This window comes from Prionailurus viverrinus, chromosome F1 (genome assembly GCF_022837055.1).
Source record: "Prionailurus viverrinus isolate Anna chromosome F1, UM_Priviv_1.0, whole genome shotgun sequence".
NCBI classification, from domain to species: domain Eukaryota; kingdom Metazoa; phylum Chordata; class Mammalia; order Carnivora; family Felidae; genus Prionailurus; species Prionailurus viverrinus.
Genome location: NC_062577.1, coordinates 38,495,456 through 38,518,021, shown reverse-complemented (window position 1 = coordinate 38,518,021; position 22,566 = coordinate 38,495,456). Strand labels below are relative to the sequence as shown.

General features: G+C 59.6%; 1 protein-coding gene across 12 annotated transcripts in view; it reads right to left on the bottom strand.

Moving 5' to 3' along the window:
* Positions 1 to 2,635: 2,635 nt before the first annotated feature.
* Positions 2,636 to 22,566, bottom strand: part of LOC125155293 (receptor-type tyrosine-protein phosphatase V-like) — a 37,126-nt gene continuing 17,195 nt past the window's right edge. For 2 of the 12 annotated variants that reach the window (XM_047840412.1, XM_047840411.1), the window contains 34 exons: positions 22,468 to 22,558; positions 20,773 to 20,837; positions 20,375 to 20,423; positions 19,924 to 20,196; positions 19,461 to 19,730; positions 19,002 to 19,265; positions 17,888 to 18,142; positions 17,541 to 17,786; positions 17,101 to 17,376; positions 15,834 to 16,106; positions 13,745 to 14,008; positions 13,280 to 13,546; positions 12,680 to 12,961; positions 12,207 to 12,347; positions 11,714 to 11,924; positions 11,177 to 11,244; positions 10,095 to 10,221; positions 9,927 to 9,974; positions 9,189 to 9,282; positions 8,919 to 9,009; positions 8,734 to 8,810; positions 7,606 to 7,740; positions 6,463 to 6,585; positions 5,737 to 5,897; positions 5,512 to 5,647; positions 5,069 to 5,136; positions 4,819 to 4,975; positions 4,624 to 4,702; positions 4,457 to 4,533; positions 4,190 to 4,318; positions 3,862 to 3,972; positions 3,595 to 3,755; positions 3,094 to 3,229; positions 2,636 to 2,870 (listed from right to left, as the gene is read on the bottom strand). In XM_047840412.1, the coding sequence (XP_047696368.1) occupies positions 2,811 to 2,870; positions 3,094 to 3,229; positions 3,595 to 3,755; positions 3,862 to 3,972; positions 4,190 to 4,318; positions 4,457 to 4,533; positions 4,624 to 4,702; positions 4,819 to 4,975; positions 5,069 to 5,136; positions 5,512 to 5,647; positions 5,737 to 5,897; positions 6,463 to 6,585; positions 7,606 to 7,740; positions 8,734 to 8,810; positions 8,919 to 9,009; positions 9,189 to 9,282; positions 9,927 to 9,974; positions 10,095 to 10,221; positions 11,177 to 11,244; positions 11,714 to 11,924; positions 12,207 to 12,347; positions 12,680 to 12,961; positions 13,280 to 13,546; positions 13,745 to 14,008; positions 15,834 to 16,106; positions 17,101 to 17,376; positions 17,541 to 17,786; positions 17,888 to 18,142; positions 19,002 to 19,265; positions 19,461 to 19,730; positions 19,924 to 20,196; positions 20,375 to 20,423; positions 20,773 to 20,829 (5,166 nt within the window). In that variant the 5' untranslated portion in view covers positions 20,830 to 20,837; positions 22,468 to 22,558 and the 3' untranslated portion in view covers positions 2,636 to 2,810. Of the gene's footprint in view, positions 2,871 to 3,093; positions 3,230 to 3,594; positions 3,756 to 3,861; positions 3,973 to 4,189; positions 4,319 to 4,456; positions 4,534 to 4,623; positions 4,703 to 4,818; positions 4,976 to 5,068; positions 5,137 to 5,511; positions 5,648 to 5,736; positions 5,898 to 6,462; positions 6,586 to 7,605; positions 7,741 to 8,733; positions 8,811 to 8,918; positions 9,010 to 9,188; positions 9,283 to 9,926; positions 9,975 to 10,094; positions 10,222 to 11,176; positions 11,245 to 11,713; positions 11,925 to 12,206; positions 12,348 to 12,679; positions 12,962 to 13,279; positions 13,547 to 13,744; positions 14,009 to 15,833; positions 16,107 to 17,100; positions 17,377 to 17,540; positions 17,787 to 17,887; positions 18,143 to 18,657; positions 18,752 to 19,001; positions 19,266 to 19,460; positions 19,731 to 19,923; positions 20,197 to 20,374; positions 20,424 to 20,772; positions 21,081 to 22,467; positions 22,559 to 22,566 lie in introns of those variants that run through there. The other 10 variants (XM_047840417.1, XM_047840416.1, XM_047840413.1 and 7 more) reach the window with 10 other exon arrangements.

The window sequence follows — 22,566 nt, the reverse complement described above, 5'->3', positions numbered from 1 at the left end:
AGTTTCACAGGCTGGGCTTGGCAAGGGAGGGAGACACAGGCGGAGGAGGAGTCAAGGAAACTTTCGGCGCTGCGGCTCGCTCCCCTTCCCTCCTTCCTTCGGAGCTGGCAGGAATTTCATCCAGGAAAGGAAAAAAAAAAAAAAAAAAAAAGGCAAAGAAACCCTAAGAGAATGAGCGGAGAGAGCATGTCAGAGACCCGCACTTGCACTTGTTTGGAAAGGATGTGATGTCCCCAGGGCCTACACTTGTGGGTTGGGGACCCTCTTGCCTGCAGGGTCAGCCACCCGGTCACATGGGACTTGGAGGAGGCCCTATGCAAGCAACCTTAAGAGTTCCCATAGGCCCCCAACCCTCTACCACATTTTCCACACTGAGACCCAAGAGGGAAGTGATTTGTTCAAGGTCTCACGGCTGGGGGGGGGGGGGGGGGGGGGGAGAGGGGGGAGGGCGGGGGGGGGTGCAGCCCCAGAACTGGAATTCAGAGTCTGTCCTTGTCACCCTGTTTCCTGGAGGAGGGCAGTGAGGCGTTGTCCCCAAAGGGATCAGGCCGTGAAAGGTATGGAGAGAGAAAAGTGGTAGGCAACGAAGAGGGGTCTTCTCACTGAGGAGCCATGCCCGGCCACCAAAGAAAGGGGTGCGGATTTCCACCCACCGAGTGTACGTTGCATGCAGGCAGCCCCAGTCACGTCTAAGGCCCTGGGATCGCCTTGATCCTGTCCCAGGACGGAGCTAGGTAGATGGACTGGAGACTGAGCCCGGCTGGTTGTCGGAGGCTTCCTGAAAGTCAGCGGATTGGCGCCACCTGGAGGCCAGCGCTGCAGCTGCAGCTGCAGCTCCACCACCACCCTGAGGCGGGAATCCCAGGGTCCTTCCTGGTCAGCGGCCCAGGGCTTTGAGGAGCAGAGCGGATGGTGGCTAAAGGTGGGTTCAAGTCCCTCTTCTCTTCTTAGACCGCCTGGGGCTGGCTGTTCTTCCTTCATGTAGCCTTTTGCTTTCTGTGGTCTCTCCCACGCTGAGCCAAGCCCCAGGGCAGAGCTAGAACTAAGCTCTGTCTCCCCTTTGGGCCCTCTTCCCATCCAGAAGATGTACCCGAAGTCCATCCAGAGTGTGTACCCGAAGTCTGGAGACCTCAGAGGCAGCCAATATTCCTTCCACCCCATACCGCCATACCCCTCCATACCTCACATCACCCTCTCCCCACCCCCCCACCCCTGCCTCCCATTCTCTTCTGCTGCTAACCTCCCAGGGACTGAGGGACTCCCACTACCAGAAAGACCCACAAATCGGAGCCGCCCCTGCCTTCCCAGGTCTGCCTGCGTTTCCGGCCTCATTCACCCATAGCTTGGCTCCACTCGCCTGCCTCTCTGCAGCTCCCGCTGCTCCAGTGTGAGGGGCCCAGACTGGAAAAGCCATGGCTGTGCCCTGTTTGGACCTCAGCAGCAGCCCCTCATGGTAGGCTTGGGGGGCTCAGAGCTAGTCTCCAGTCTTCCAGTTTGAGGGTCATTATGGGGCCAACCTCTGACTCTTGATAAACATAATTTAGAAGAGAACACCATATCCATTCCCCCGGGAGGGGGCGGGGAGCACCAGGTCTAACCTCATCTTGGGAAGGGTCCTGATGGAGCAGAAAGCCCTACCTCTGTCGCCCTTCTCCAGCCAGGCCTGAGAAACGCCCTCTCTGACCTCTGACCCCTGGTACTCTTGTAGGAACTCAGGTTGGCCAGTGGGAGCTGTGGCTCCCCTTTCATTTGGGGACCTAACTGCATTTCAGGGCCTCCTGCTCTGATTTGTCCAGGCTTTCTCTGTGTCCCCTCCGCCACCCCAGGGCCCCCCACCAGGGACAGTTGGTGTCCAGCGTCAGGCACATTGCCATCCAATACTGTGCAGTCTAATCAGGGAGTCAGACAGGAGCTTATGAGACCATATCATGTCGCACGGTGTGCAGTTGAGTCCTAAAGAGTGTGGGATACCTCTGGGGGGGCCTCAACCCCACCCTATTTTCTGTTCCCCCTCCCGGTTTTTCTCTCCTCCAAAAGTCCCTCACTGCCTTCTCTCCTACCTCCCTCCTGTGGCGGAGGGGAGGAAGCTGGGAGCAAAGGAGCAGAGAAAACTCAGCAACTCTGGCTTGAGGCACAGCCTCCCGTGGAAGCAGCAAAGCCCCCGGCCCCTGCCCTCCACGTCAGTGTGGCTACAACGCCTGCACCCTGACAGGGCAGCACACAGTGGCTGAGGAGGACCCTGGGGGCCCCGGCAGGTGGAGACAGCTGGGGATGGCGGGAGAAGGCAAGCGAAGGCTGGGAGAAGGGAACAGAAGGCAAGGATTGGTCCTTGCTGCACACGGGGGTGGTAGGTGGGGCAGGAGAACCTTGAGTACCTGGGGCTCTGGATCTGGGGCACGCCAGGACACTAGGGACCGAGTGGAGAGACTGAAGCCTGAGGCAACTGGAAAACTGGAGGGTGGGGCATCGGGGCCGCTCCCCGGGAAAAGCCACGGCATGCAGGCTGTGGGGCGGCCACTTCAGCCAGACCCCCTGTTCATGGTTGCCCACCCGGCCCTTGCACTGGGCCCCGTGTCGTGCAAGTCTTTGAGGCCATTTCTTTCCTCCTTGGAGGGTGGACAGATGGAACACAGTCTCAGGTTGAGCACATTCTTTATTGCTCACCTCTCCCCCTTCACGGCACGGGGCCCAGCGTGCAGGAGGCCCTCCCAGTGAAACCAGGCCCCAGCGGGCTTGCTGAGGCTGATTGGCACTGACCGACGGGGCACAGACCTCTTCTGCTCCCGCACAGCACAGCCACCAGTGCTGACTCAAGGCAGCCCGTCCGTGAGCACTCTGTTCAGACAGTCGTAGAGGTATATGTACTGTTCCTGGTGGCAGACGTCGGGGTAAGGAGCGTCACCCTGACTGCCCAAATCTGATGCCGAAGGCCTCCCTTGTGTCTCCTAACCCTTAGGGTTCCATCTGGGAGCATCGTGGTCCCCAGCACCACCTGGTGACTCCCCAGACAGTGCTGCCTAGAGATGGCTCCTAGAACCTTCCCTACCCCCCTTCCTTACTCCCTCCCGCAACTAAGCCCTGGTGGCCTCTCACCAGCGTTGGGGTCATGAGGCCACAGGCCTGTGACTGCTGCAAGGCCACGTTAAAGATGTCCACAGTGCACTCAGCCCCCACCTGCTGCAGCAGCTGGTCCATGGCCAGGAAGGTGCCCAGCTGAGCCACACCCTTGCTGCAATTGACCTTGAGTTAGATAGGGCATGGAAGCAGGGGAAGGGGGCAGTGCAGAGAAAGCTGGGGTATCCAGGTATATGGGGAAACCCAACGCGGGCCTGGGGACTGGGAAGGGGACACCGGGTGCCTGGTGAGCCAGCCAGCTTGGGCCCAAGCAGGGAGGGGGTATATTCCTAAAAGATGTCATATTCCCAGAAGATATCCAGGCAGAGTAAGGAGCCAGGAGCACTGGGAGACTGTGTAGACCGTGTCCTTTTGACCCGTGACCCAAGCAGGGCTCAGTGGGATAGATGTGAGGCCCTGCTGGAGAGGCAGTGAGGGGACCCCGGCACCCACACCCCCCAGGCTTTTGTCCCGCAGCACCTGGAGTGGCTCAGCAGTGTGCCTGGCTTCATTGTGTCCCGAGAGCAGCACCGGCCCACGGCGGCCAAAAAGGGTAACAGGGTGGTGGCAGGGAGCTCACGCCCTGGCTCCCAGCACGGAAACAGCAGCCTCTGCACCTGCCTCTCCTTCCTGCTCTCCCCCTGGGGACAAAGGCAGTGGCACTGGTGCCAGGGAGGAGCAGAGGACAACAGCACAAGACTCCTCCACAGAGCCCACCACCCCACACCCTGCGGCCCCAGCACCTACATGTGTGACCCTCAGGAGGGTACAGGGCCAGCCCGCTGTGCTGCTCTCAGCCACCCAGTGCACTGTCACCATGTCTGTGACAACGGGCTGCTTCTCCGTCGGCCAGAACGCCTGTCGCCGGGACCAAGTCAGGGCTGCTCAGGAGGCTTCCCGAGCTCTCTGCCCACACACCCTGCCCACAGGCCCGCCACACCACGACCTCCACCCCCCACCCCTGTCCCAGCTCCCGAGGCTTCCACCCTGACTGCCATCTGATGCCGAAGGCCTTCCTTGTGTCTCCTAACCCTTAGGTTAGGGTTAGGGTTAGGGGTCTTTCTGCCCCCCTCACCTTCTCCCAGGTGTCAGGTGGGCACAGGGAGACCAGCACATGGGCCCTATGCTCCCACACCAGCTCCCAGAACTCCTCGGGTCCTGCAGGGCCAGTCAGCACAACGTGGTCATGGCCAGAAGGCCCACCCTGCAGAGCACAACTCATTGGCTCCCAGGGACTGAGGGTGCCCCCTGCTCACCACAGCTCTAGGGCCCCCAGAGACCCCAGCTCCAGCTTAATAAGCACAAATGATCAGAGAGGGCAAGTAATAGGGCATCGTCTCACAGGGAAGAGCCAGGCTTCGAGCATCTCGTTAGGGGGACTTTCCTCCACCGGAGAAAACCGCACTTGAGAAGAATCACCTGAGGGAAGATGGTGAGGGTGAGGCTGCCTGAGGCCCTCTTCCCCGGGCCCCGGGGCCGCCCGCCCACCCACAGTCCGTGGGCACTCACAGGCGGCCGTGCTGTCCTGCTCATGGCCAGGAGGGGGCGCGGAAGAGTCAGCCTCGTCCTTGATGGCCTGGAGCAGGAGCTGCGGGGGCGGAGGAGATGCGCTCAGGGCGCTCCGCGGGACGGAACCCACAGAAAGTGCTGTCTGGGCAAGGACAGCCCCCTCAGCTGTCACCCACCCCCTGGTCTGAAACACACCTTGTACTCTTTCAAGAAGCCGGCGTTGGCATTGGCCGCCCTCTTGGCGCAGGCCTCTGCGAAGTTCATCACCGAGATGGGCTGGGACCTGGGGGAGGGGCGGAGAGGGGAGGAGGCACTCGGGGTTCCCCAGCTCCCGCGTCTGGTCTTCTCAGCTCTGCCCATGGATAGGATCAGGGGCCTGTTGGTGGGAGGGCACAGGGAACCCGTGCCCCCACCCCACAAGGGCCCCAGGGGAGCTGCAACTCACTCAGGGGTGTCACAGGGCGCTTCCAGAATCTTGTTCAGGAGGCAATTGTGCAGGAAGATGTATTGGGTCTGGCAGGAGGAGGAGGAGTCAGTCTGCTAAGGCAGTATGGCCCAGCAGGGAGATTTTCCAAGGGCCCAACCGGCAAGACAGGGCTGGGGTGAGGGGGGTGGGCCATTTGGGACCTTGCCCACGCTGTCGCTGTCGCACAGCGTCAAAGCCGCCAGAGGCCTGCCCCACCTCCCCCTTTGACAGAAAGGGAAACAGAAGCCCAGATAGGATGGCGACACGGTAGAGCCCCGCCCCCCAGGTCCTCAGTGTGCCCCCTCGAGTTCCTTTCCTCGGCCCCTCCAGACTCGATGTGGCCTCCCCCCGCCCCCCACAACCCACCTCCCGCCCACTCCTTCAGGACCCTGGCTGTCTCGCCCAGCCTGCCGAGCCCTCACCGGGGTCTGGATCATGAGGGGCCGGTACAGCCGCAGCGCATACACAGCGTTGAACACGTCTACCGCCTGCTCCTCCTCCAGCTGCTGCAGCAGCCTTGACAGGGCCACGAAGGTGCCCGTGCGGCCCACGCCCGCACTGTGGGGACAGCCCTGGGCTGAGCCCTGCCTGAGGTCCCAGAGCCCCGCCTCCCCTGCCTCCCCTCAGGCCCGCCCACCTGCCCTCACCTGCAGTGCACCAGGATGGGGCCGGTGCCCTGGGTGGCCCGGGCCTGCTCCCGTACCAGTTCCACGAAGGAGAGCAGGGAGTGGGGGGCCTCAGGGACGCTGTGGTCAGGCCAGGTGGTGAATTGCAGCTGCTTCACCCTCCGCTGCTGCTGCTGGGTAATCTGGGAACGGGAAGGGACGGGAGCAGGGGTCCCTGGCCTCAGCCCTTCGGCTTTCTTCACCAGATCCCTGAGGGCAGGGCGACTGATACCTCCACCCTCAGCAGGGTGACAGCTAAGCCTGCCCCTCAGATCGTATGCTTCCCTTGACCCCTTCGTTCTCCGGCCTCCTGAGTAGCGTCGGCCTATAGGGGATGCCCAGGCAGAGGGGTGAGGCCAGTCCCTGGCTCTCCTGCCCCAGGAGGTCACAGCCTGGCAAGGCTGATGGGCACAAGGGGTGAGGGGTGAAGCAGGGAGCCCCGAACTGATTGCAGGGCAGGGGAGGGCAGGGCAGAAACCGTCGCTTCACCCTGTTCTACCTTTGACGCACTGCGTCGCTTCGGATAACACTTGAACTTTCCCTGTGCCTCCCTACCCCCTCCCTAACCAACTTCCCTGGACAGGCAGGGGCTGAGTGCTTGCAATTCTCAGAAGGAAGGAGGCCAGGGGACGCAGGAGGTGAGGCAACCTTCTCAGAGTCTCAGCTCGAATGCCCGCCCCACCCTGCCGTGTCCCCTGGGGCACACACATGCTGCAGCTGCAATTCCCGCTTGGTCCACTCTTCCTCGGGCTCCTCAGCCAGCAGGTGGACAGTGATGTGACCATGGGTGACAGGGGTAGGGTCTGCTGGCCAGTAATGCTCACACAGCACCTAGGGCCAGAGGGTCAGAGCAAGGGTGTGGGGTGGCTGTGGGCCCAGCCTCATTACTGCCACCCCTGGTTTATCCGGACCAACCCCCACCCCCCCCACCCCCCCCCCCCCACACACACACACTCATCTTTCTGGTCTCTGCCACCCTGTTGAAATTCTGCTTTCTGTACAAACCCGAGTCCCCGGCTACCTCATCCAGAAGCTTCTCTGTTCTGGCTGGCCTCCAGCACCATCACCCCCACACCTCTCATATGACCCTTAAGACTTCAAGGCAGCTGTTGGGCTCCTTTACAAAATTGGATGCCTTTATTTAGGGCTGCCTGGCCTTGCCTCACTGCTTCAGCTGGAGGACAAACCCAGCAGGTGCTCTCTCTGTCCCAGGGCTCTGCATTGAGCAGGGCACAGAAGAGACATCCATTCACCAGGCTTGTTGAAAGAAAGGATGCAGAAAGCCCTATCTCTGATGCCCATCCCAAGACAGTCCGTACCCCATTCTTTCCCAACGCCTTTGCCCCCCTCTGCCTAGAACAAGAGCAAGTGGAAATAATGAGATACAGCAGAGGTGAGGGGCGCTTGGGTGGCTCAGTCAGTTAAGCATCAGACTCTTGATTTTGGCTCAGGTCATGATCTCACAGTTCATGGGTTCAAGCCCCACATTGGGCTCCGCGCTCACAGTGCTGAGCCTGCTTGGAATTCTCTCTCCCTCTCTCTGTCTGCCCCTCCCCAACTTGTGCTTTCATTCTCTCAAAATAAATAAATAAGAACTTAAAAAAAAAAAGGGGAAAGAAAGAAACAGCAGCGGTCAGAGGAAACAGAGTCAACCGGGGAGCTTGAGTACCTGGTCCCTCTAACTGCTTCCCATTCTGGGTGGCCTTGGGGACCCCTACCAACCTCCAGGACTGATTGGCCTCTCTCAGGCCTCACCTACCTTCCCAGACCTAAGATGGTAAGGGGAGAACTCCTGTAAGGGGAACATTCGCCACCCCGTGGCCACTCTAGGAAACTGCAAGGCATGCTCACCCTCCCATTCTCCATGCCCACGGTCAGCATGACAATGATGCGGACCTGCTGCTCCCACACAAGCCGCCAGAAGTCCTCCAGAGTTTTCTTGAGAGGGCCCTGGGTGGCAATAAATTCCTGCGGGTGGCTGTAGCCCTGGGGAGTGCAGAAGACAGGAGCACGTTAATTGGTGACACCTCGGTCCCCCAGGCCCCACCGGGCACACAGCAGTAAATGTCCCGTGTGCGATTTCCAGGAGGGAGGAGAGTGTGCCTACACGTGTGCACGTGACCACATGTGTGCACCAAGAATCCCAACCAGGAGGGGTGGCTTCAGAGACACCACCAGCAACCCAGCGTCACCTTGAAGGGGCAAGAAAAGCCCACATGAGAGTAAGAAGGTACTAATGTGACAGAAATAGTCTCCCCAGTCCAACCTGTTCACCAACCCCCTTCTGAAACCAAACTCCACGTTTCTCCCATGCTCAAAAATCGCCCGCAGCTCCCATGGCCCAGCAAGTAAAATCCAAAGCCCTTAGCTTAACAATCAAGCCCCTCCTTCATCCGGGCCCAATCTAACTGTGCTGTCTCACCTCCCCCAACCCGGCCCCCCGGCCCCACGCTGTCTGTGCGTGTGCACCCAGCTGTTCTCTGGCTGTTCTTTCCAACCTTTCCCCTCTTTCGTCTTTTATCAAAATTCTACTCATCCTTCAAGAGATTACACGTCCCCTCCTCCAGGAAGCCTTTCTTGACTCCTCAAGTGGACTGAATTTCTCCTTCTTCCATGTTCTCTGACTACCACACTTGTCCCCTTAATACAGCACTCGTCACACTGAGTGGTAGATGTGACACACACAGGCAGCGCATGTGTGCCTGTCTCACACACACACACACACACACACACACACACACACACAGTGTGCTGCTTTGAAGGCAAGAATACAGGTAGCCAGCTCTGACTCCGACAGGCCCAGCACAGTGCCTGGCACACAGTAGGCCCTCAATAAATACGTGCCAGGTCGACCTAAAGGAACACAAGCTGGTGATCTTCATGGACGACTGCTACAGCCAGGGTAGGACAGCGTGTCCTGCAAAGCGGCCAGTCTCCCGAATGGACACACCCACAGCCAGCTCTGAAGGTGGCCCTTACCGGGATGAAGTTGGCATTGATGTAGTCGGAGTGGGGCTCTCCCTCCAGCTGGGTCAGCCTGACCCGGGAGTGATCATCTGCAGAGGGAAAAACTGTGTGTGCAGTGCCCGGGCATAGGGAGCACCCCCCACCGCCCCCCACCCCTGTCCAGGCCCAGCCCTGGCCATCTGCTCCCCCGCACTCACAGGGTAGCACGTGCGGGTAACGGTTCTTGGTGGCATTGGCGGGGTGCTCCGCCTCCAGCCTGGGCTGCTCCTTGCCCACCTCCTTCAGCTCCTGCAGAGATCGGGCCAGGCGCTGCTTTCTGAAGTGGACCCATCTCTCCCCACACCAGGAGAGGGACAGGGGTGGGTGTGCATGGCTGGGAGCTTCCCCCAGACTTCAGGGCAGGCCCAGCCCAACCTAGATGGCCCAGGTCCTCTCTGCTCCGAGCCCGAGGACAGCAGAGGCCTTACCTCGAACTCCTGAAAGAAAGCCTGGTGAGCGTGCGCACTCTTGGCCTCAAAACTCTGCCGGAAGCTTTGGATAGGGATTGGCCGATGGGTCTGCCTGGTGGGAGAGGGAGGGAGTGGGCCCACGGCAGGGTCCTGCCCTGAGCTCAGTGGATCGTTGGAACACCCCCTGGAATGGAGCCGGCACGCATTTTTCCGCACACACGGATGCACAGCCTGGGCCGCCAGCCCCCAGTGCAGAAAGACAGACAAGGGGACAGACGGAGGAGGGCAGAGCAGACAGGATCTACATGTGAAGGCACACACGAGGCTTTCAGCCCCTGCCACCATCACCGGTTCTGAGGAGGGCTTCTGTGCATAGTCGATGCTCACCGATGTGGGTTCGACATGAAGTCGGTGTAGGGGAGCACAGGAGGGACCAGAGGAGAGAATTACAGATCTGACATCACCGGGGAAGGAAAGAGATTCGGCCCGATATCGCCCAGTTGTCAGGGGTAAGGTGAGGACTGGAGTAGATGAATTGGGAGGAGGGGGAGGAGGCTGAACGGGCAGAGAGGAGCCAGATGAGCTCTAGGGTTGGAGAAAAGGCCTCGTGAAGGTGTGACAGAGCTGTGAGGTGACGGACAAGGGAGTCCCGGAGGCGCAGGCTGCTGGGGAGACTGGGCGATGCCACCATGACCCGTGCCAGGCATGGCCACACTGCCCAGCACACCACGAGGAGACATGGGAAAGTGCCCTCACCGCAGGTTGTAAGCTGTCAGCTCTTGGGAAAACCGACTCTTCTCTGCCCTGCAAAGGATGAAGAGGCGTGTGGGAGGGAGCCCAACGGGGCAGGGGCACAGGGAGCTTCTTGGGGAAGAAGCCATTCCTCCCCCAGCCATGCTGGCCCCCGCCTTCGCTCTCACTCACCTCTGTCCCTTCACCCTCCTCCAGTACAGCAGGCCCAGCAGGGCACAGATTGTGAGGACACAGCCCATCATGATGCCCACTGCCGCTGGGAGGGACATGGCTACCCTGGAGACACTGGCCCTGGGCTCTATGAAGAGCAAAGGGAGAGTAGAGTAGAGTAGCCTTGTCCCACTGTTCTGCGGTGACGGGACTTGAGAGCCTCTGGGAGGAGCGCACAGTGACAACCCCCTCAGAAGTCCCAAATACCACCCGAGGCCAGAAATGGCTGCCAGGGGGACCATCCTGCATGGGGACTGAAAGTGCCCAGCAAGCTCTCCCTGCCCCTGGCTTCTGAGCTTGCCCCAAAGGCTCTACTCCCCTCCCTGACACCCTCAAAGAAAAGAAGAGGGTAGGGACCTGGCTTCCGGGACCTTCTAGAACTACTCTGTCCAATATGGTAGCCACTAGCCACATGGGGCCATGGAGTGCTTGAAATATGGCTACTCCAAATCAAGCTTTGCTATGAGCATGAAATACACATAGAATTTCGAAGACTTAGTAATAAAGAAAAGAATGTAAAATACCTCATTAAGAATTTTTTTAATTGATCACATGTTGATATGATAATATTGATAGCTTAGTTTAAATAAAATGTTCCTAAAACTAATTTCACCTGTTTTATTTTTACCTGTTTAACACAGCTACTAGGGAATATTAACATACATATGTGGTTCACCCTTGTGACTTGCCTTATGTTTCTATTGGACAGTGCTGTTCTAGAATCTCAGTGGCCTGGGAGCGACAGCACAGAGTGGGGCAGTGCAGGAAGGTAGTGTGATCGCGGGCAGTGACAACCCCTTTCATTAATGCCTCGCCCCCTCCCCCCCCCGCCCCACTCAGCCCACCCAGGCCAAGTCAGGTGCTAGCAGTACCTTCAGCACTGGCTCTGGGTCTCCCAGCTCTGCTGGGCAGGACGTGCCCTCCCTGGAATCCAAGCTCAATCCTACCTGTTGCTGGTTGGGGACGAGCCCAGAACAGGGGGTCCCAGCACTCTTCCCCTGCCCCGGGGCCCAGCTGGAACCCTAGCCAGGTGTCCACCCTACCTGAGAAGGCTGAGAAGGAGATAACGGTCTCAGGAGGGCTGTATCTGGTAAAGGCCACGACACTGAACCTGGGGCAGAGAAACAGGACCTTCTGTTCTGGAGGGGCAAACAAAGAGGGCAAAGCCCCTCCCAAGACACTGAGTCATTAACAATAGACACTCAGAGAGCGAGAGCCTCTCTCCACACCTGTTAAGAGGTTATGTGTCACGCTGCCTGAACAAGCTACTCCTGACTTCTTTTCAATCTTCCCTTCCCACAGCAAGAAGCCCTAACATAGGTACCTAAACATCCTTGGAAAGCTGAAACAGAATCCACCACCCCCCCTTTTTTTTCCTGAAAAAAAGAACCATGTAACAGATGGGTGTTTTCCTTTTTGCCTTGCCTACCAGGGAGCCCGGTCGAAATAACTCTGTGGACCCTTATGGGCCAACAAATGCTTTCTCTTCGTAAGTCAGTCCAGATCTTTTGCAGAGGGAATGTGCAAACAACCCATCAGTGAAAGTTAAAAGCCCCCACCCCCTCAGTCTTAGCCCTCACCGATACTGGGAACCTGGCTTGAGTTGCCCGTTACAGATCTCCTGGGTCTGGCCACAGTCCTCTGTACCCATAGGCACCATCCAGGATCTCGGCACAGCCCAGGGCCCTGGGTAGAAGGGGTTGGGGAGCAGGATGGCCAGGTAGGAGTCCTGTCCTCCATAGTAGTGGTCATACCACGTGTGGTTGATGGCTTCCTGGGGAGGCCGCACCACTACAGAGGAACAAGAAAGGGGCAGTGCAAGGGCAGCAGTGAGACTGAAGCCTCTCTCCCTGCCCACAAAGTGGTTACCCTGTTTCTCTAGCATGTTCCCACCATGCATAGCACAACATCAGCCCTATCTTTAAGAATGTTCTGGGTCTCTCTTCCTACTCCAGCACTCATGCCAGCCATAGGCATTTCACCTCAGCGGTCCATATCTGGACCCTCCCCCCGCCCCCATCCCATGCCAGGCAATAGCCAGGGTCTCCCATCCTCTCCTGGCCCAGGACTCACGTGACATGTTGGTGGTGGCAACGATGCCATACCACTGGATCTGCCCATCGTCCTGGCCAAACATACCCCGTGTGATCATCACTCCCATCCCCGCCTCAGGCTCCAGCTGGGGGGCTGCAGCTAAGTCCGGGGGGCGCCAGCCTGGGGATGGAGAGGAGAAGAGTGAGGTCCTAACTAGGCGCCAGTGGCCAAGGGCAGGGGCCATGCTGTCACATCCCCAGCACCTCTTACGGTGCCTGGCAACCAGTGCCTGATGGGTGCAACTAAATAAGAACCGGGAGACCCCTGGGCCGGGGTGCCAGCGGTGAGGCTCCATACTATGGCATCTGGATCAGGGCCAGAGGAAGGCTTGGGAGTTGGTGGACAGGGAGAGTCCCCGGCAGTGAGGGCCACGGCAGTGAGAACCCCAGCGGTGATGTTGGAGGAAGGCTAAGGGAGCGGAGGGGGCTCCGGAGACCGTGGAAAGGGCTTACCCTCTGCAGAAGTGGCGCACAGCAGGGTGACCACACGGCTCCACAGACCATTCCGGCCCAGCACGGTGAGACTGATGCGATAGGAAGCAGCGGGCAGCAGGCCGGGCAACAGGAGGGCATCCCCGGAGGTGTTAGCCTGGAAGACGATGTGAGCATGCCCTCCCGCAGCCAGATGTTCTGCCACCACCAGACAGGTGTCCACATCCCCCGAGGGCATCATCCAGTGCAGGGCCAGGCGAGTGGCCTCGGGCTGGCACTGCACATCCTCCACGGGGCCAGGCTCTGTGGGAAGCAAAGGTTCTGCGCTGTGTGGGGGTCGGTGCACCCCAAGAGGCTGGCACCTGGGGCAGCAGCTGTCAGAATCAGCAGGTACAAAGGGACTGGGCATTTACGTTCACAGGAAGAGGCCCTGGCCACACAGAGAAACAACTTATCCTTTGGGCATCACTGCCCATCTGGAGAAGCACAGGGAGCATATCCCCGGGGAAGGGGTGGGTAAGCCCCCACCGGAGGGGAGCAGGTGGCTCCGAATAGAATGGGCAGCGTCGCAGCCCGGACTAGACCCTCCCGCTCCTCCTCCCCCAACACACACCAACATACCAACAGGCAGCACGACGGGGTGAGTGGACGCCTGGAGTGGCCCCGCCTGGCACAGCACTGACAGGGACAGATGGCGCCCAGGTGTGAGGTCCCTTAGAACGAGGAGGGCTTGGCCGAGCGCCAGGGGCTGCTCCCAGGAGAGGTGGCCAGCCTCTGAGAGTTGGGCATGGCACACCCCCTGCCCCAGGGGGCCACCGGCCCAGGCCAGGTTGATTACGGCACTGCCCGCCTGCATCGACACCAACAGCTCATTGGGCACGAGCGGGGCTGTGGAGGGAAAGAGAGCCGGTGAACCAAGCTGCATGGGGTGCGCGAGGCCACAAGCTCGCTGGCTCCAGGCAGGGCCCTCGGGTGCGGAATTTGGGAGATGGGACTAGAGTGGCGGCTAAGAAAAGAATCCAGGGGCCTCAGAGGCAGCCCTGCCCGCCTCTCCTCCCCTCATTGACTTTCCCAGCCGTGACTCACAGGTCCAACCAGAGACATTGGCCGCTGCGGTGCCGAGAGGCCCAGCCTGCGACATGATCTCCACCTCGTACTGAGTGCCTGGGGTCAGAGCTGAGAAGCTTGTGCTGTTCACCTCGGCTCCCACGGTGCTGGCGCTTGCCTGGGCACCCGCCTGGTACAGAGTCACCTGATAGCCGTCTCGCGCCCCGGGAGCATGCACCCAGGATGCCCGGAGCTGGGTGGGACCTTCAGTGGTCACGTTCACCAGAGGAGGGGCGAGGGGGGCTGTGGGGAGAGCAAGATATGGGAAGGTGGAGAAGAAGAGAGGTGCTGTGGGCCAAAGTATGTCCCCCCGAAATTCATGTTGAGGTCCTAACCCCCAGAATACGACTGTTTGGGGGCATAAGATCTTCAAAGGGGTAATTAAGTGACGTCATGAGGATGGAACCCTAATCCACTACGACCGGGGTCCTCATAAGAAGAAGAAATCTGGACACAGACACGCACGGAGGGAAGACTGTGTGAAGACCCAGGGAGAAGGGGGCCGTCTGCAAACCAAGGACAGGGGCCTGGGACAGAAACTGCCATCCTCAAGGCTTTCCGAAGAAACCAATCTTGCCAACTCATTGAGCTCGGATCTCCAGCCTCTGGAACTGTGAGACAATAAATTTCTGCTGTTTAAGCCCCCAGCCTGTGGTGCTGTGTTATGGCAGCCCGGACAAACGAATATAGAAGAAAAGAATGCAAAGCACATCTCTGGCTCCCTCCTCCCTCCTGTGTCCCTCCATCCTTCCCAGGCGGGGAAGCACCAGCTCAGGCCGACAGCAGGGCTGGCTCAAACAGTACTGCATGAACACATTAACCCCTCCCCCTCCCAAAGCAGCCAGGCCTCTCGGAGGCAGGGCTGGACGGGGCAGCACCAGCCCCAGTACCCAAACAGCTTGGCAAGACCCCCTGAGTGACTGGGCAGGTTCTCAAGGACAGGCAGTCTGGGGGCCCAAGCTGCGCCCCTTCACCCTCAGCTGGAGCCCAGGCCTTGGAGCCACATAAGCCTGGCCCAGTCACCCAGCCAACACCTCCTCTGCAAATGGGGAAACTGAGGCTCACAGAGGGACAACGTTTGCTCTAGGGACTGGGCCATAGCTAAAACCCAGGCCTCCTGCCTCCTAGGCCGGTGCTCTTTCCTGCTTCTTCTCAGACCTGTCTGAGGTCACGTGGCCCCCAGGAGGAATCAGGAGGACAGAGCAGGGGGTGGGGGAGTCACCACCCTGGAGAAGGATGATTCTGAGGGTGGGGGAAGGGGTGACAGCAGCTATACTTTGGCTCTAGCAAGAATGCAGCACTCGGAGAAGGCAGAAGGAACGAGGCCGGTGTGAGAGGGAGCTTCCAAACCCAGGTCTATGGCTGTGGAGGCTCCACGGGAGAAGGAGAGAGCTCCGCTGTGTGCTGCTCAGTGTGTCGCATGCTTCAGTAACTGCATGACCCTGTCCAGCGCCGGCACCCTCCCCCGCTCCTCTCTGGAGGTTAGCGTGCGGCTAGGAGCACAGACTCTGGGCCACAGTGTCAGAAATGGAATCCCGACTCCCCACTTAGGGCTGAGGAACCCAGGACAAGTCACTTTGCTTATCTGCGCCTCAGTTTCCTGATCTGTGAAATGGGCAGAGCCATAGTAGCCACCTCCTAGGCTGGTTGTCATGAGGAGGAAATAAGAGAACATGGGGAGAACACTTAGCAAAGGGCCCAGTGAACACGAGTCACTGCTGTCGCTATCAAACACTCCCAGCCCAGGGGGAGCTCGAGGCTGGGTCCTGGGTCCCGTCCCCACTGCTCCCCACTCCCGCACTGGCCATATGAGAGCCTGGAGAGTGGCACGGCCCAGCCACTGTACAAGAGCAAGCCCCTGGGTTCTGCCCACCTTCCAGGATCCCTGGGGATTCCCAGTTAGGGATGTCCTGGTGCCTAGAGATCAGGGATCAACCACAGTCTCAACCCAGCTGCCTGCGCACAGATGATGAAGAGGTCAAGGGAAGCACGCAGCCCCCCTCGCCCCGCTGGGGAATCCAACCAGCGACGGTGGCCAGGAAGGAAGGGGTGTGCAGGGGGCACTCACGCATCCAGCCGGTGGCATTGGTGCTGCTGCTCTCATCTGGGCCCCTCAAGGTGGCCAGCTGAACCAGGAATGAGGTGCCTGGGGGCAGCTGGGTCCAGGAGAAGTTCTGAGTCTCGGGAGTCAGAGCCTCCTTGCTTTCCAGAGTCAGGGGCCTCAGGCGGTAAAGCCGCAGCTGGAAGCCATCCCTGCCCCCAGGCGGGGGACTCCAGGAGGCGGTCAGGGCAGGAGGCTGGGTGGCAAGGCCCAAGCTCAAGTTGGCAGGAGGAGCAGGGACTGCAAGGTCAAGGAGGAAATAGATTTGGAATGACGCAAACCCCCGGCCGTTGTCTTCCCTGCCTCCCCTTCCCCTGTGCTCTTCTCCTGGGCACCAAGAGAGCCCCAAACACTGCCAGCCTACAAATCCAGCTCCCTCCCCACACGGTCAGCTCCTTGACAGTGTGATGTCTGGCTCACAGGGTCCCCACAAGGCCCAGGACCCACCTAAATGTTTAAGCCTTTGGGTCCTGGTCTCCAGCTCATCTGCTGACCTTCAGTGCCTGCAAGCTCATTCTCTCTCTCTCTCTTTCTCTGTCTCTGTCTCTCCCTCTCCCCTCTCCTCCTCCCTCTTCCTCTCTCTCCTGAGGGCCTTGGTGCATGCTTAGCCTCTCCATAAAGCCCCCCTCTGTCCAACTCAGACTACAAGCTTCTCAGTTCACTCTCCTTCTCCTCCTCCTTCAGGAAGCCTTCCCTGATTCCCTAAGCAGGCTTCCCTTCTGTAAGTCCTACAAGATTAGACTGAACCACATAAACTTCCCATTAGTCATCAATTTTAACCTATAAGAACACAGTTGCATGTGATTTGAAATACGTTGTACATATTCCCATCATACATTTATGTTTTTTATATGACCTGTAAAATAATACACATTATATATGTGTGTGCACATACATGTATTTATACATATATTTATATAGCCTCCATTTACTTGTCAATATTCCTAGACTGTCTTGTTCATAACGTTTAGCCTCAGCACCTAGCCCCATACCTAAAAAATGGGAAGCATTCATTAAATGTGTGTTGAATAGATGGATAGATGGGCGGATGGCCGCCCAAATGGTAGGCGGTGGAAAATGCTTGCCAATAGATTCCTGAAAGGCCCACCTTGGATGGACACGGGACCGTCTAAGTCAAGAGGAGGCACGCAGAAGAGCGGACAGGAAGGAAAGCTGGGCCCCCACCCCCACTGTCCTGGGCTGGCCTCCCAGAGGCTGAAGCCAGGGAACTCACGGGTGCAGGCACGGGTCCTTTGGATGGGGGAGCTGAGGTCCCCTGCCCAGGTCCACACTGACACAGTGTAGCAGGAGCCGGGCACTAGACCCCTCAGAGTCAGGCTGGAATTGTCTGGTCCCAAGTCAATAAGACTGTCTGGTGACCTCTGGCTGCCCTCCGGATGCCAGGTGACCCTGTAGCCTTCTTGCCACCCTGGTGCTGGGGCCCAACCAATGGTCAGGTCAGAGGGGCTGCCCCTGCCGGTGACATCCAGTGACTGTGGTGCCAGGAGCTCTGAAGAGAGGGACAGTTTGGTAAGGGGGCCATACTGCGTCTGTGGCCCCGTGAAGCCCTTTCCCAGCTCTTCTGAGCCTCCCCTCTACCCAGATTTCCCTCCCCAGGGCAAGGCCTCCCCCGCCCCCACTCCGCAGGGTCAGGGGACAGTGGCTGACACTCACTTGTATGGCCTGTGGGGCTCTGGGTAGTGTTTCCCAGAGACGAGACAATGTCCACCTGGTAGTTGGCCCCAGGCCCCAGCTCACGCAAAGCGACCTGCGTGGAAGCAGGTGGCACAGAGATGTTTCCGAGGAGGCTTGGGGTTCCCTCAGTGTAGAGCAGTGCCTGCCTCCTGGGCTCCCTGGTGGCCCCCAACCCATCCAGCTGCAGCGTGGTCCCATTGCTTTGTCTGGGCTGGGCAGCAGAATCTGCAGAGGATGCAAATTCTGGAGAGTGAGAACCCAGCTGCCACTCAAGGCAGGTGCCCCTGGGCAGGGCCTCATCCTGTTCCCCATCAGCCCAGACTCACCATTCAGCCAGGCACTGGCCCGGGCCCAGGCATCATAGGGCCCGGCCAGGACCCTCAGCTCCAGAGTGTAGGGTCCAGCGGGCAGGGGCCCTGGGAATGTGGCGTTGAGGGCTCCGGGACCCAGTGTGATGGTCTTCTCCACCTGCCCACTTAGCCTGAGCAGGTAGCCATCCCGGGCACCAGACCCTGCCTTCCAGCTTGCCCAGAGCTCCGAGGGCAGGGGAATGACCACCAGGTCCAAGGGTGCAGAAGGATCTATGGGTAAAAGGAGAAAACATATGCAGAAAGACCTAAACGGTGGATAAGAAAGATCCTACCCTCCTCACGCCAGCTTCTTCCTCCAACACTAGACCACGTCTCATCCAGAGGCCAGCAGCCACCGTTTGCCACGTTCTGGGTGAATTCTGGGATCGGGCCACGGACAACAATAACAGAAATAATAACGCATCAAGTGCCAAGCGCATAGATGCCAGCAGGGCACGAAGTACCCTACGCGCAGTATCTCACGTCTACTCCCCACAACGCTGCGAAGGGGGTGCTACTGTCACCAGCCACGTTTAAAGAAACAGAAATTGAGACACCGAGAAGGTAAGTAACTTGTCCAGAGACCCACAGCCAGTGAGAGGCAGAGATGAAATTCAGAACCCAGGCAGTCCGGCTCCTCCACCCGTAGCCCATGCACGACAGTGCTTCTCTGAGCAAAAACATGGCAACGTCAACATGGGCTCTGCAGGCACCCAGCCCGGGCTCAGGTTGGCCTGGTCACTCACAAGCTGCTTGACCTTGGGTCCCTCCTGTCTCTGAACCTCGGCTCCCTCTACCATACACTGGGGATGACATGACAGCGTGGGGCCGGTCTGAGGACTAAATGAGATCATCTGTGGCTGGCACACGAAGGCTTCGAGGGGTGACCACTACACCGCCATCACCTCTTCAGGTGGGCACCTGCCACCAGCCAACAGGTGGCGCGCTCCCTCCGTGCCTCATCCCTTCCCCACAGGATTCCAAAGGAACCCCGGCCTCCGCCAAGTATATCCCACCCACTCAGCCAGAGAAGAGCCGAGGAGCCTCCGCTGTAACCCCCTGGCCCCCCACCCCCACCCCAAGCACTCACAGGTCCACTCGGTGACATTGGGCCCCGCTGCCTGTTGGGGCCCGGCAACAGCACTGAGCGTCAGCTCGTAGCGGGTGCCCGGAGAGAGGTGAAGGAAGGTGTGATTGGAGGCTCCCCGTCTGACTACCGCAGTCAGGCTGGTGCCGCCCAAGAGGTTTGTGAGCATGAGGTGGAACCAGGCTGCCCCCTCAGAGCTGTTCCAGGAGGCTCGCAGGGCACGGGTGCCCAGAGCGTGCAGCACCAGCTGGTGGGGAGACACGGGGGCTGGAAGGGGGACGGAGAGAGCAAAGTCAGGCTTGAGAAAGAGCCCTGGCGTGGGATCCCGGCACCAGCCCTGGCAGCCAGGAAGACTAGAAGCCCAGCTATGTTGGGGCAGGGTTCCCTAGGAGGCTCTGGGCTGCCCCCGCCACGTCCCAGACCAACTGCCTGGTCTGGGCCTTTGCCAGGTGCCTGCCTTACCTGTCCACTGGTGGGCGCTGGTGTTCGCCTGGAGGTTGCCAGCCCAGGTGGTAACCTCCAGAACATACTCGCTACCTGGTAGGAGGTTGCTAAAATTGCAGGCCAGGCTGCCCGGCGGCAGGGAGATGTTACGCGCCAGTGTCTGGGATTCTAGGTGGTAGAGGAGAAGTCGGTAGCCATCCTGTCCCCCGGGGGCAGCGCCCCACGAGGCCTCGAGGCTGGACGGGCTCCCAGGGCTACGGAGTTGCAGGTTGCAGACAGGTGATGGAGCTGCATCAGGGGTAGAGAGAAGTGCCAAGTTCAGGGCCAAAGGGGCATCATCCCTGTGCCTCAAATGCTTCCAAATGGGTCACGGTACCAGGCATGGCCCTCCTTGGCTACCCTGCCCTGTGCCAACCCTGCAGGACAGATGCCTCCTGCTCGGACCCCTTGCAATGCCTGCACACTACTCGCCCCCACGTACCAGTGCGGGCAGTGAGGATGATGGTGGTATTCTGCCCACAGGGTCCCAGGGCAGTCACTTCCAGCAGGTAGCGACTTCCTGGCACCAGGTCCCGGAACTCAAAGCTGGATGCGTTGGTGTGGGCCTGGAGCTGCGGCCCTCCTGGAGAGCCTAGGGGACTCAGGTGGGTGAGGCGGAGGGCATGGCTGAACTTGTCTGGCCCTGGGGCTCCCCAGCTCAGGAAGAGGCTAGTAGGCCGCCCCTGGCTGCTGACGTTCACTTTCAGAGGTGGTCCTGGGGAAAAGGGGTGCATTCAGAGTCTCCCGATACCCTTTCTCCCCTAAAGAAGGAGGAAAGGCAAAGAAAAAAAAAAGGGCCAGAGCAGAGGCAAGGCCTGGCATGGAGAAACCAACCCTGCACCCCCACTCCCTCCTACCTCCCAGACCTCCTTCCCCCCACTGAAGACACCTACCTCCACTCTCTCCATCTGGGCTCCTTGCCAGAGTGTGACACTCATGTCCCTATAGGAAGGAGGGAGGAGGGGGGAGGAGATGGGCAGAGGGCTCTGGGGTCCGTGGAAGCCAGCAGGGGACAGGGCCGAGATCAGAGAGAAGGCTGTCCTCTTGTCTGGCACTTCTCCAGACAGGGACAAAAGGGTATCACCCACAGGCACACCCCAAGTTCAGGAGGCAGCCCTGCGCAGGCAGAAGCGGTTTGTTCTTTCTGTCCTCTGAGCCAGCGGCTGGGAAGGAACAGCCTCTGCTCTGCCTAATGCAGACCAGCTGTGGGGCCCCACAGAGAGGTGGGAGCCCGGACGGGCCCTGGAAAACAGCTCCCCAGCTGCCTGCCTGCCCCCTGTGCCCACCTCACCTGGACCAAGAAACCCCGGAGCCAGAGGAAGACAGCAAACAGGATTGAGGGCCTCATCCCGATGTCTGTAAAGGAAAGTTAAGAGGCAGCAGGGGTGGAGCCAGTCCCCCCAACCCTCCCCTTGCCCCACTGGCTGGCTGGCTGGCTGGCTGACTGACGGGCGGACGCGGACGGGCAGGCGGGCGAGGGTGGGAAGGCCGAGTTTCAGCGAGATGGCAGGTGGCAGGCAGCCAAAGACCAAGGAGGTGCCTCTCAGCCCGGACCCTAACCCCTCTGCCCACCCAGCCTTGGCAAGATTCAGCGAGGGGAGAGAGACCCCGGGGCCCAGAAGGTATAAGGCCATTGCACCCCGTGGGCTGCAGACAAGCCCGCCTCTCCCTCTGCCTCCCCCGCCTCCACCCCTCCTCCAGCAGTTGACCTTCCAGGGGGGTCTCGGGAAAGACCAAGGCAAGGGATGGCCTCTCGAGTGGGCACACATAGCAAAGGCAGCTGGCTCCCCCCTCCCCGACCCCAGAGAGGAGTGTGGTTCTGCCGACCCTATCGACACGTGGCAGATGGATAGAGTGTTTGTCGGGTCGGCGGAGGAAAAGGAGGGTGCCGGTTACATGGCGTGGATGTGTTGCTGTGGAACGGATGGACCACAGCTGTGGGTGTGTGTCCCCTTCTGTGCACCCACGTGGCACCATGCCCTTGTGGACAGAGGCACAGGAGCACATCCTAAAGGCCCTGAGTCACAGCGATTATAGATCTAGAAGAGCCCACCTGGCCCCTGGGACCCATCCGTTCCCACACCCTCACTGCCCAGATGAGGAAGCTGGTCTCCAGAGAGGGGAAGAGCCCGGTCCGAGAAGGCCAGTCCTGCTCCCAACCCCCCGGATTAGGGTCCTCTCAGCTCAGAGCTCTCTGAGGAGCTACTTAAGTCCCTAGGATGTTTGCTTACTTAAGTCCCTTGTCCACATAGATCAGTGGTGCCCACCCCAGCCTCTGCCCGCCCCCCAGCCCCCAGCAGGCTGCAGGCAAGGGGACCTTCCCTGGCACTTGGCCTAGAAGCAGGCCTGCTTCATTCCAGCCTAAGGCCAGCTACTCACCTGGAACTGCTCACCCATGTGTCCCCACCTCAAGACAGCTGATGGTGGCGAGGGGAGGGGGAGGCAGAACAGAAGGGGAAGAAATGGCTCTGGGCAACCCCCCCTCCCCGCCCCCGGGAAAGGAGCCCAGGAGTCAGCCGCTAACTCAGGAAGTGGGGAGGGGGAATACGCAGAAAACAGGCAGGTATGAAAACTGAAGGTCAAGGCTGCTTCTTGGGAGCCAGGCTCTCAGGGGCCAGCCCCAGCCGGGGAGGGGGGTGGGGTGGCAGGCCTGCAGAGAAACCCACTCAGCCTCCCACTGGTTCAGTTCAGAGCCAGGGGCTGCCTGCCCTTCCCCCACTCTACCCAGCCCCAAACCTCAGAGCCACCCACCCAGCCTCTGGATAGGGGCCTGGAAACTGAGCACTGCAGACTCATCAGATTTTCCAGGCCGTGTGTGTGTGTGTGTGTGTGTGTGTGTGCGCGCACACGCACGCGTGTGTACATTCATGCATGTGCTCTTTCAAAGGGGGGGGCAGGGGGTGCAGAGAGCAACTGGGGAAACTGACGTTAAAGGAGAAGGCCCCAAGAAAGGGCCAACCCTTGTCCCTTCCCCCATCCACCTCACCTGGGGCACCTCTTTCTTTGCTCTTTCTCGCAGAGTCTCAATCAGCAGCAGCAAAGGGGAGAAGTGAGGTGGAAACATCCTAATTCAGAATCTAAGAGA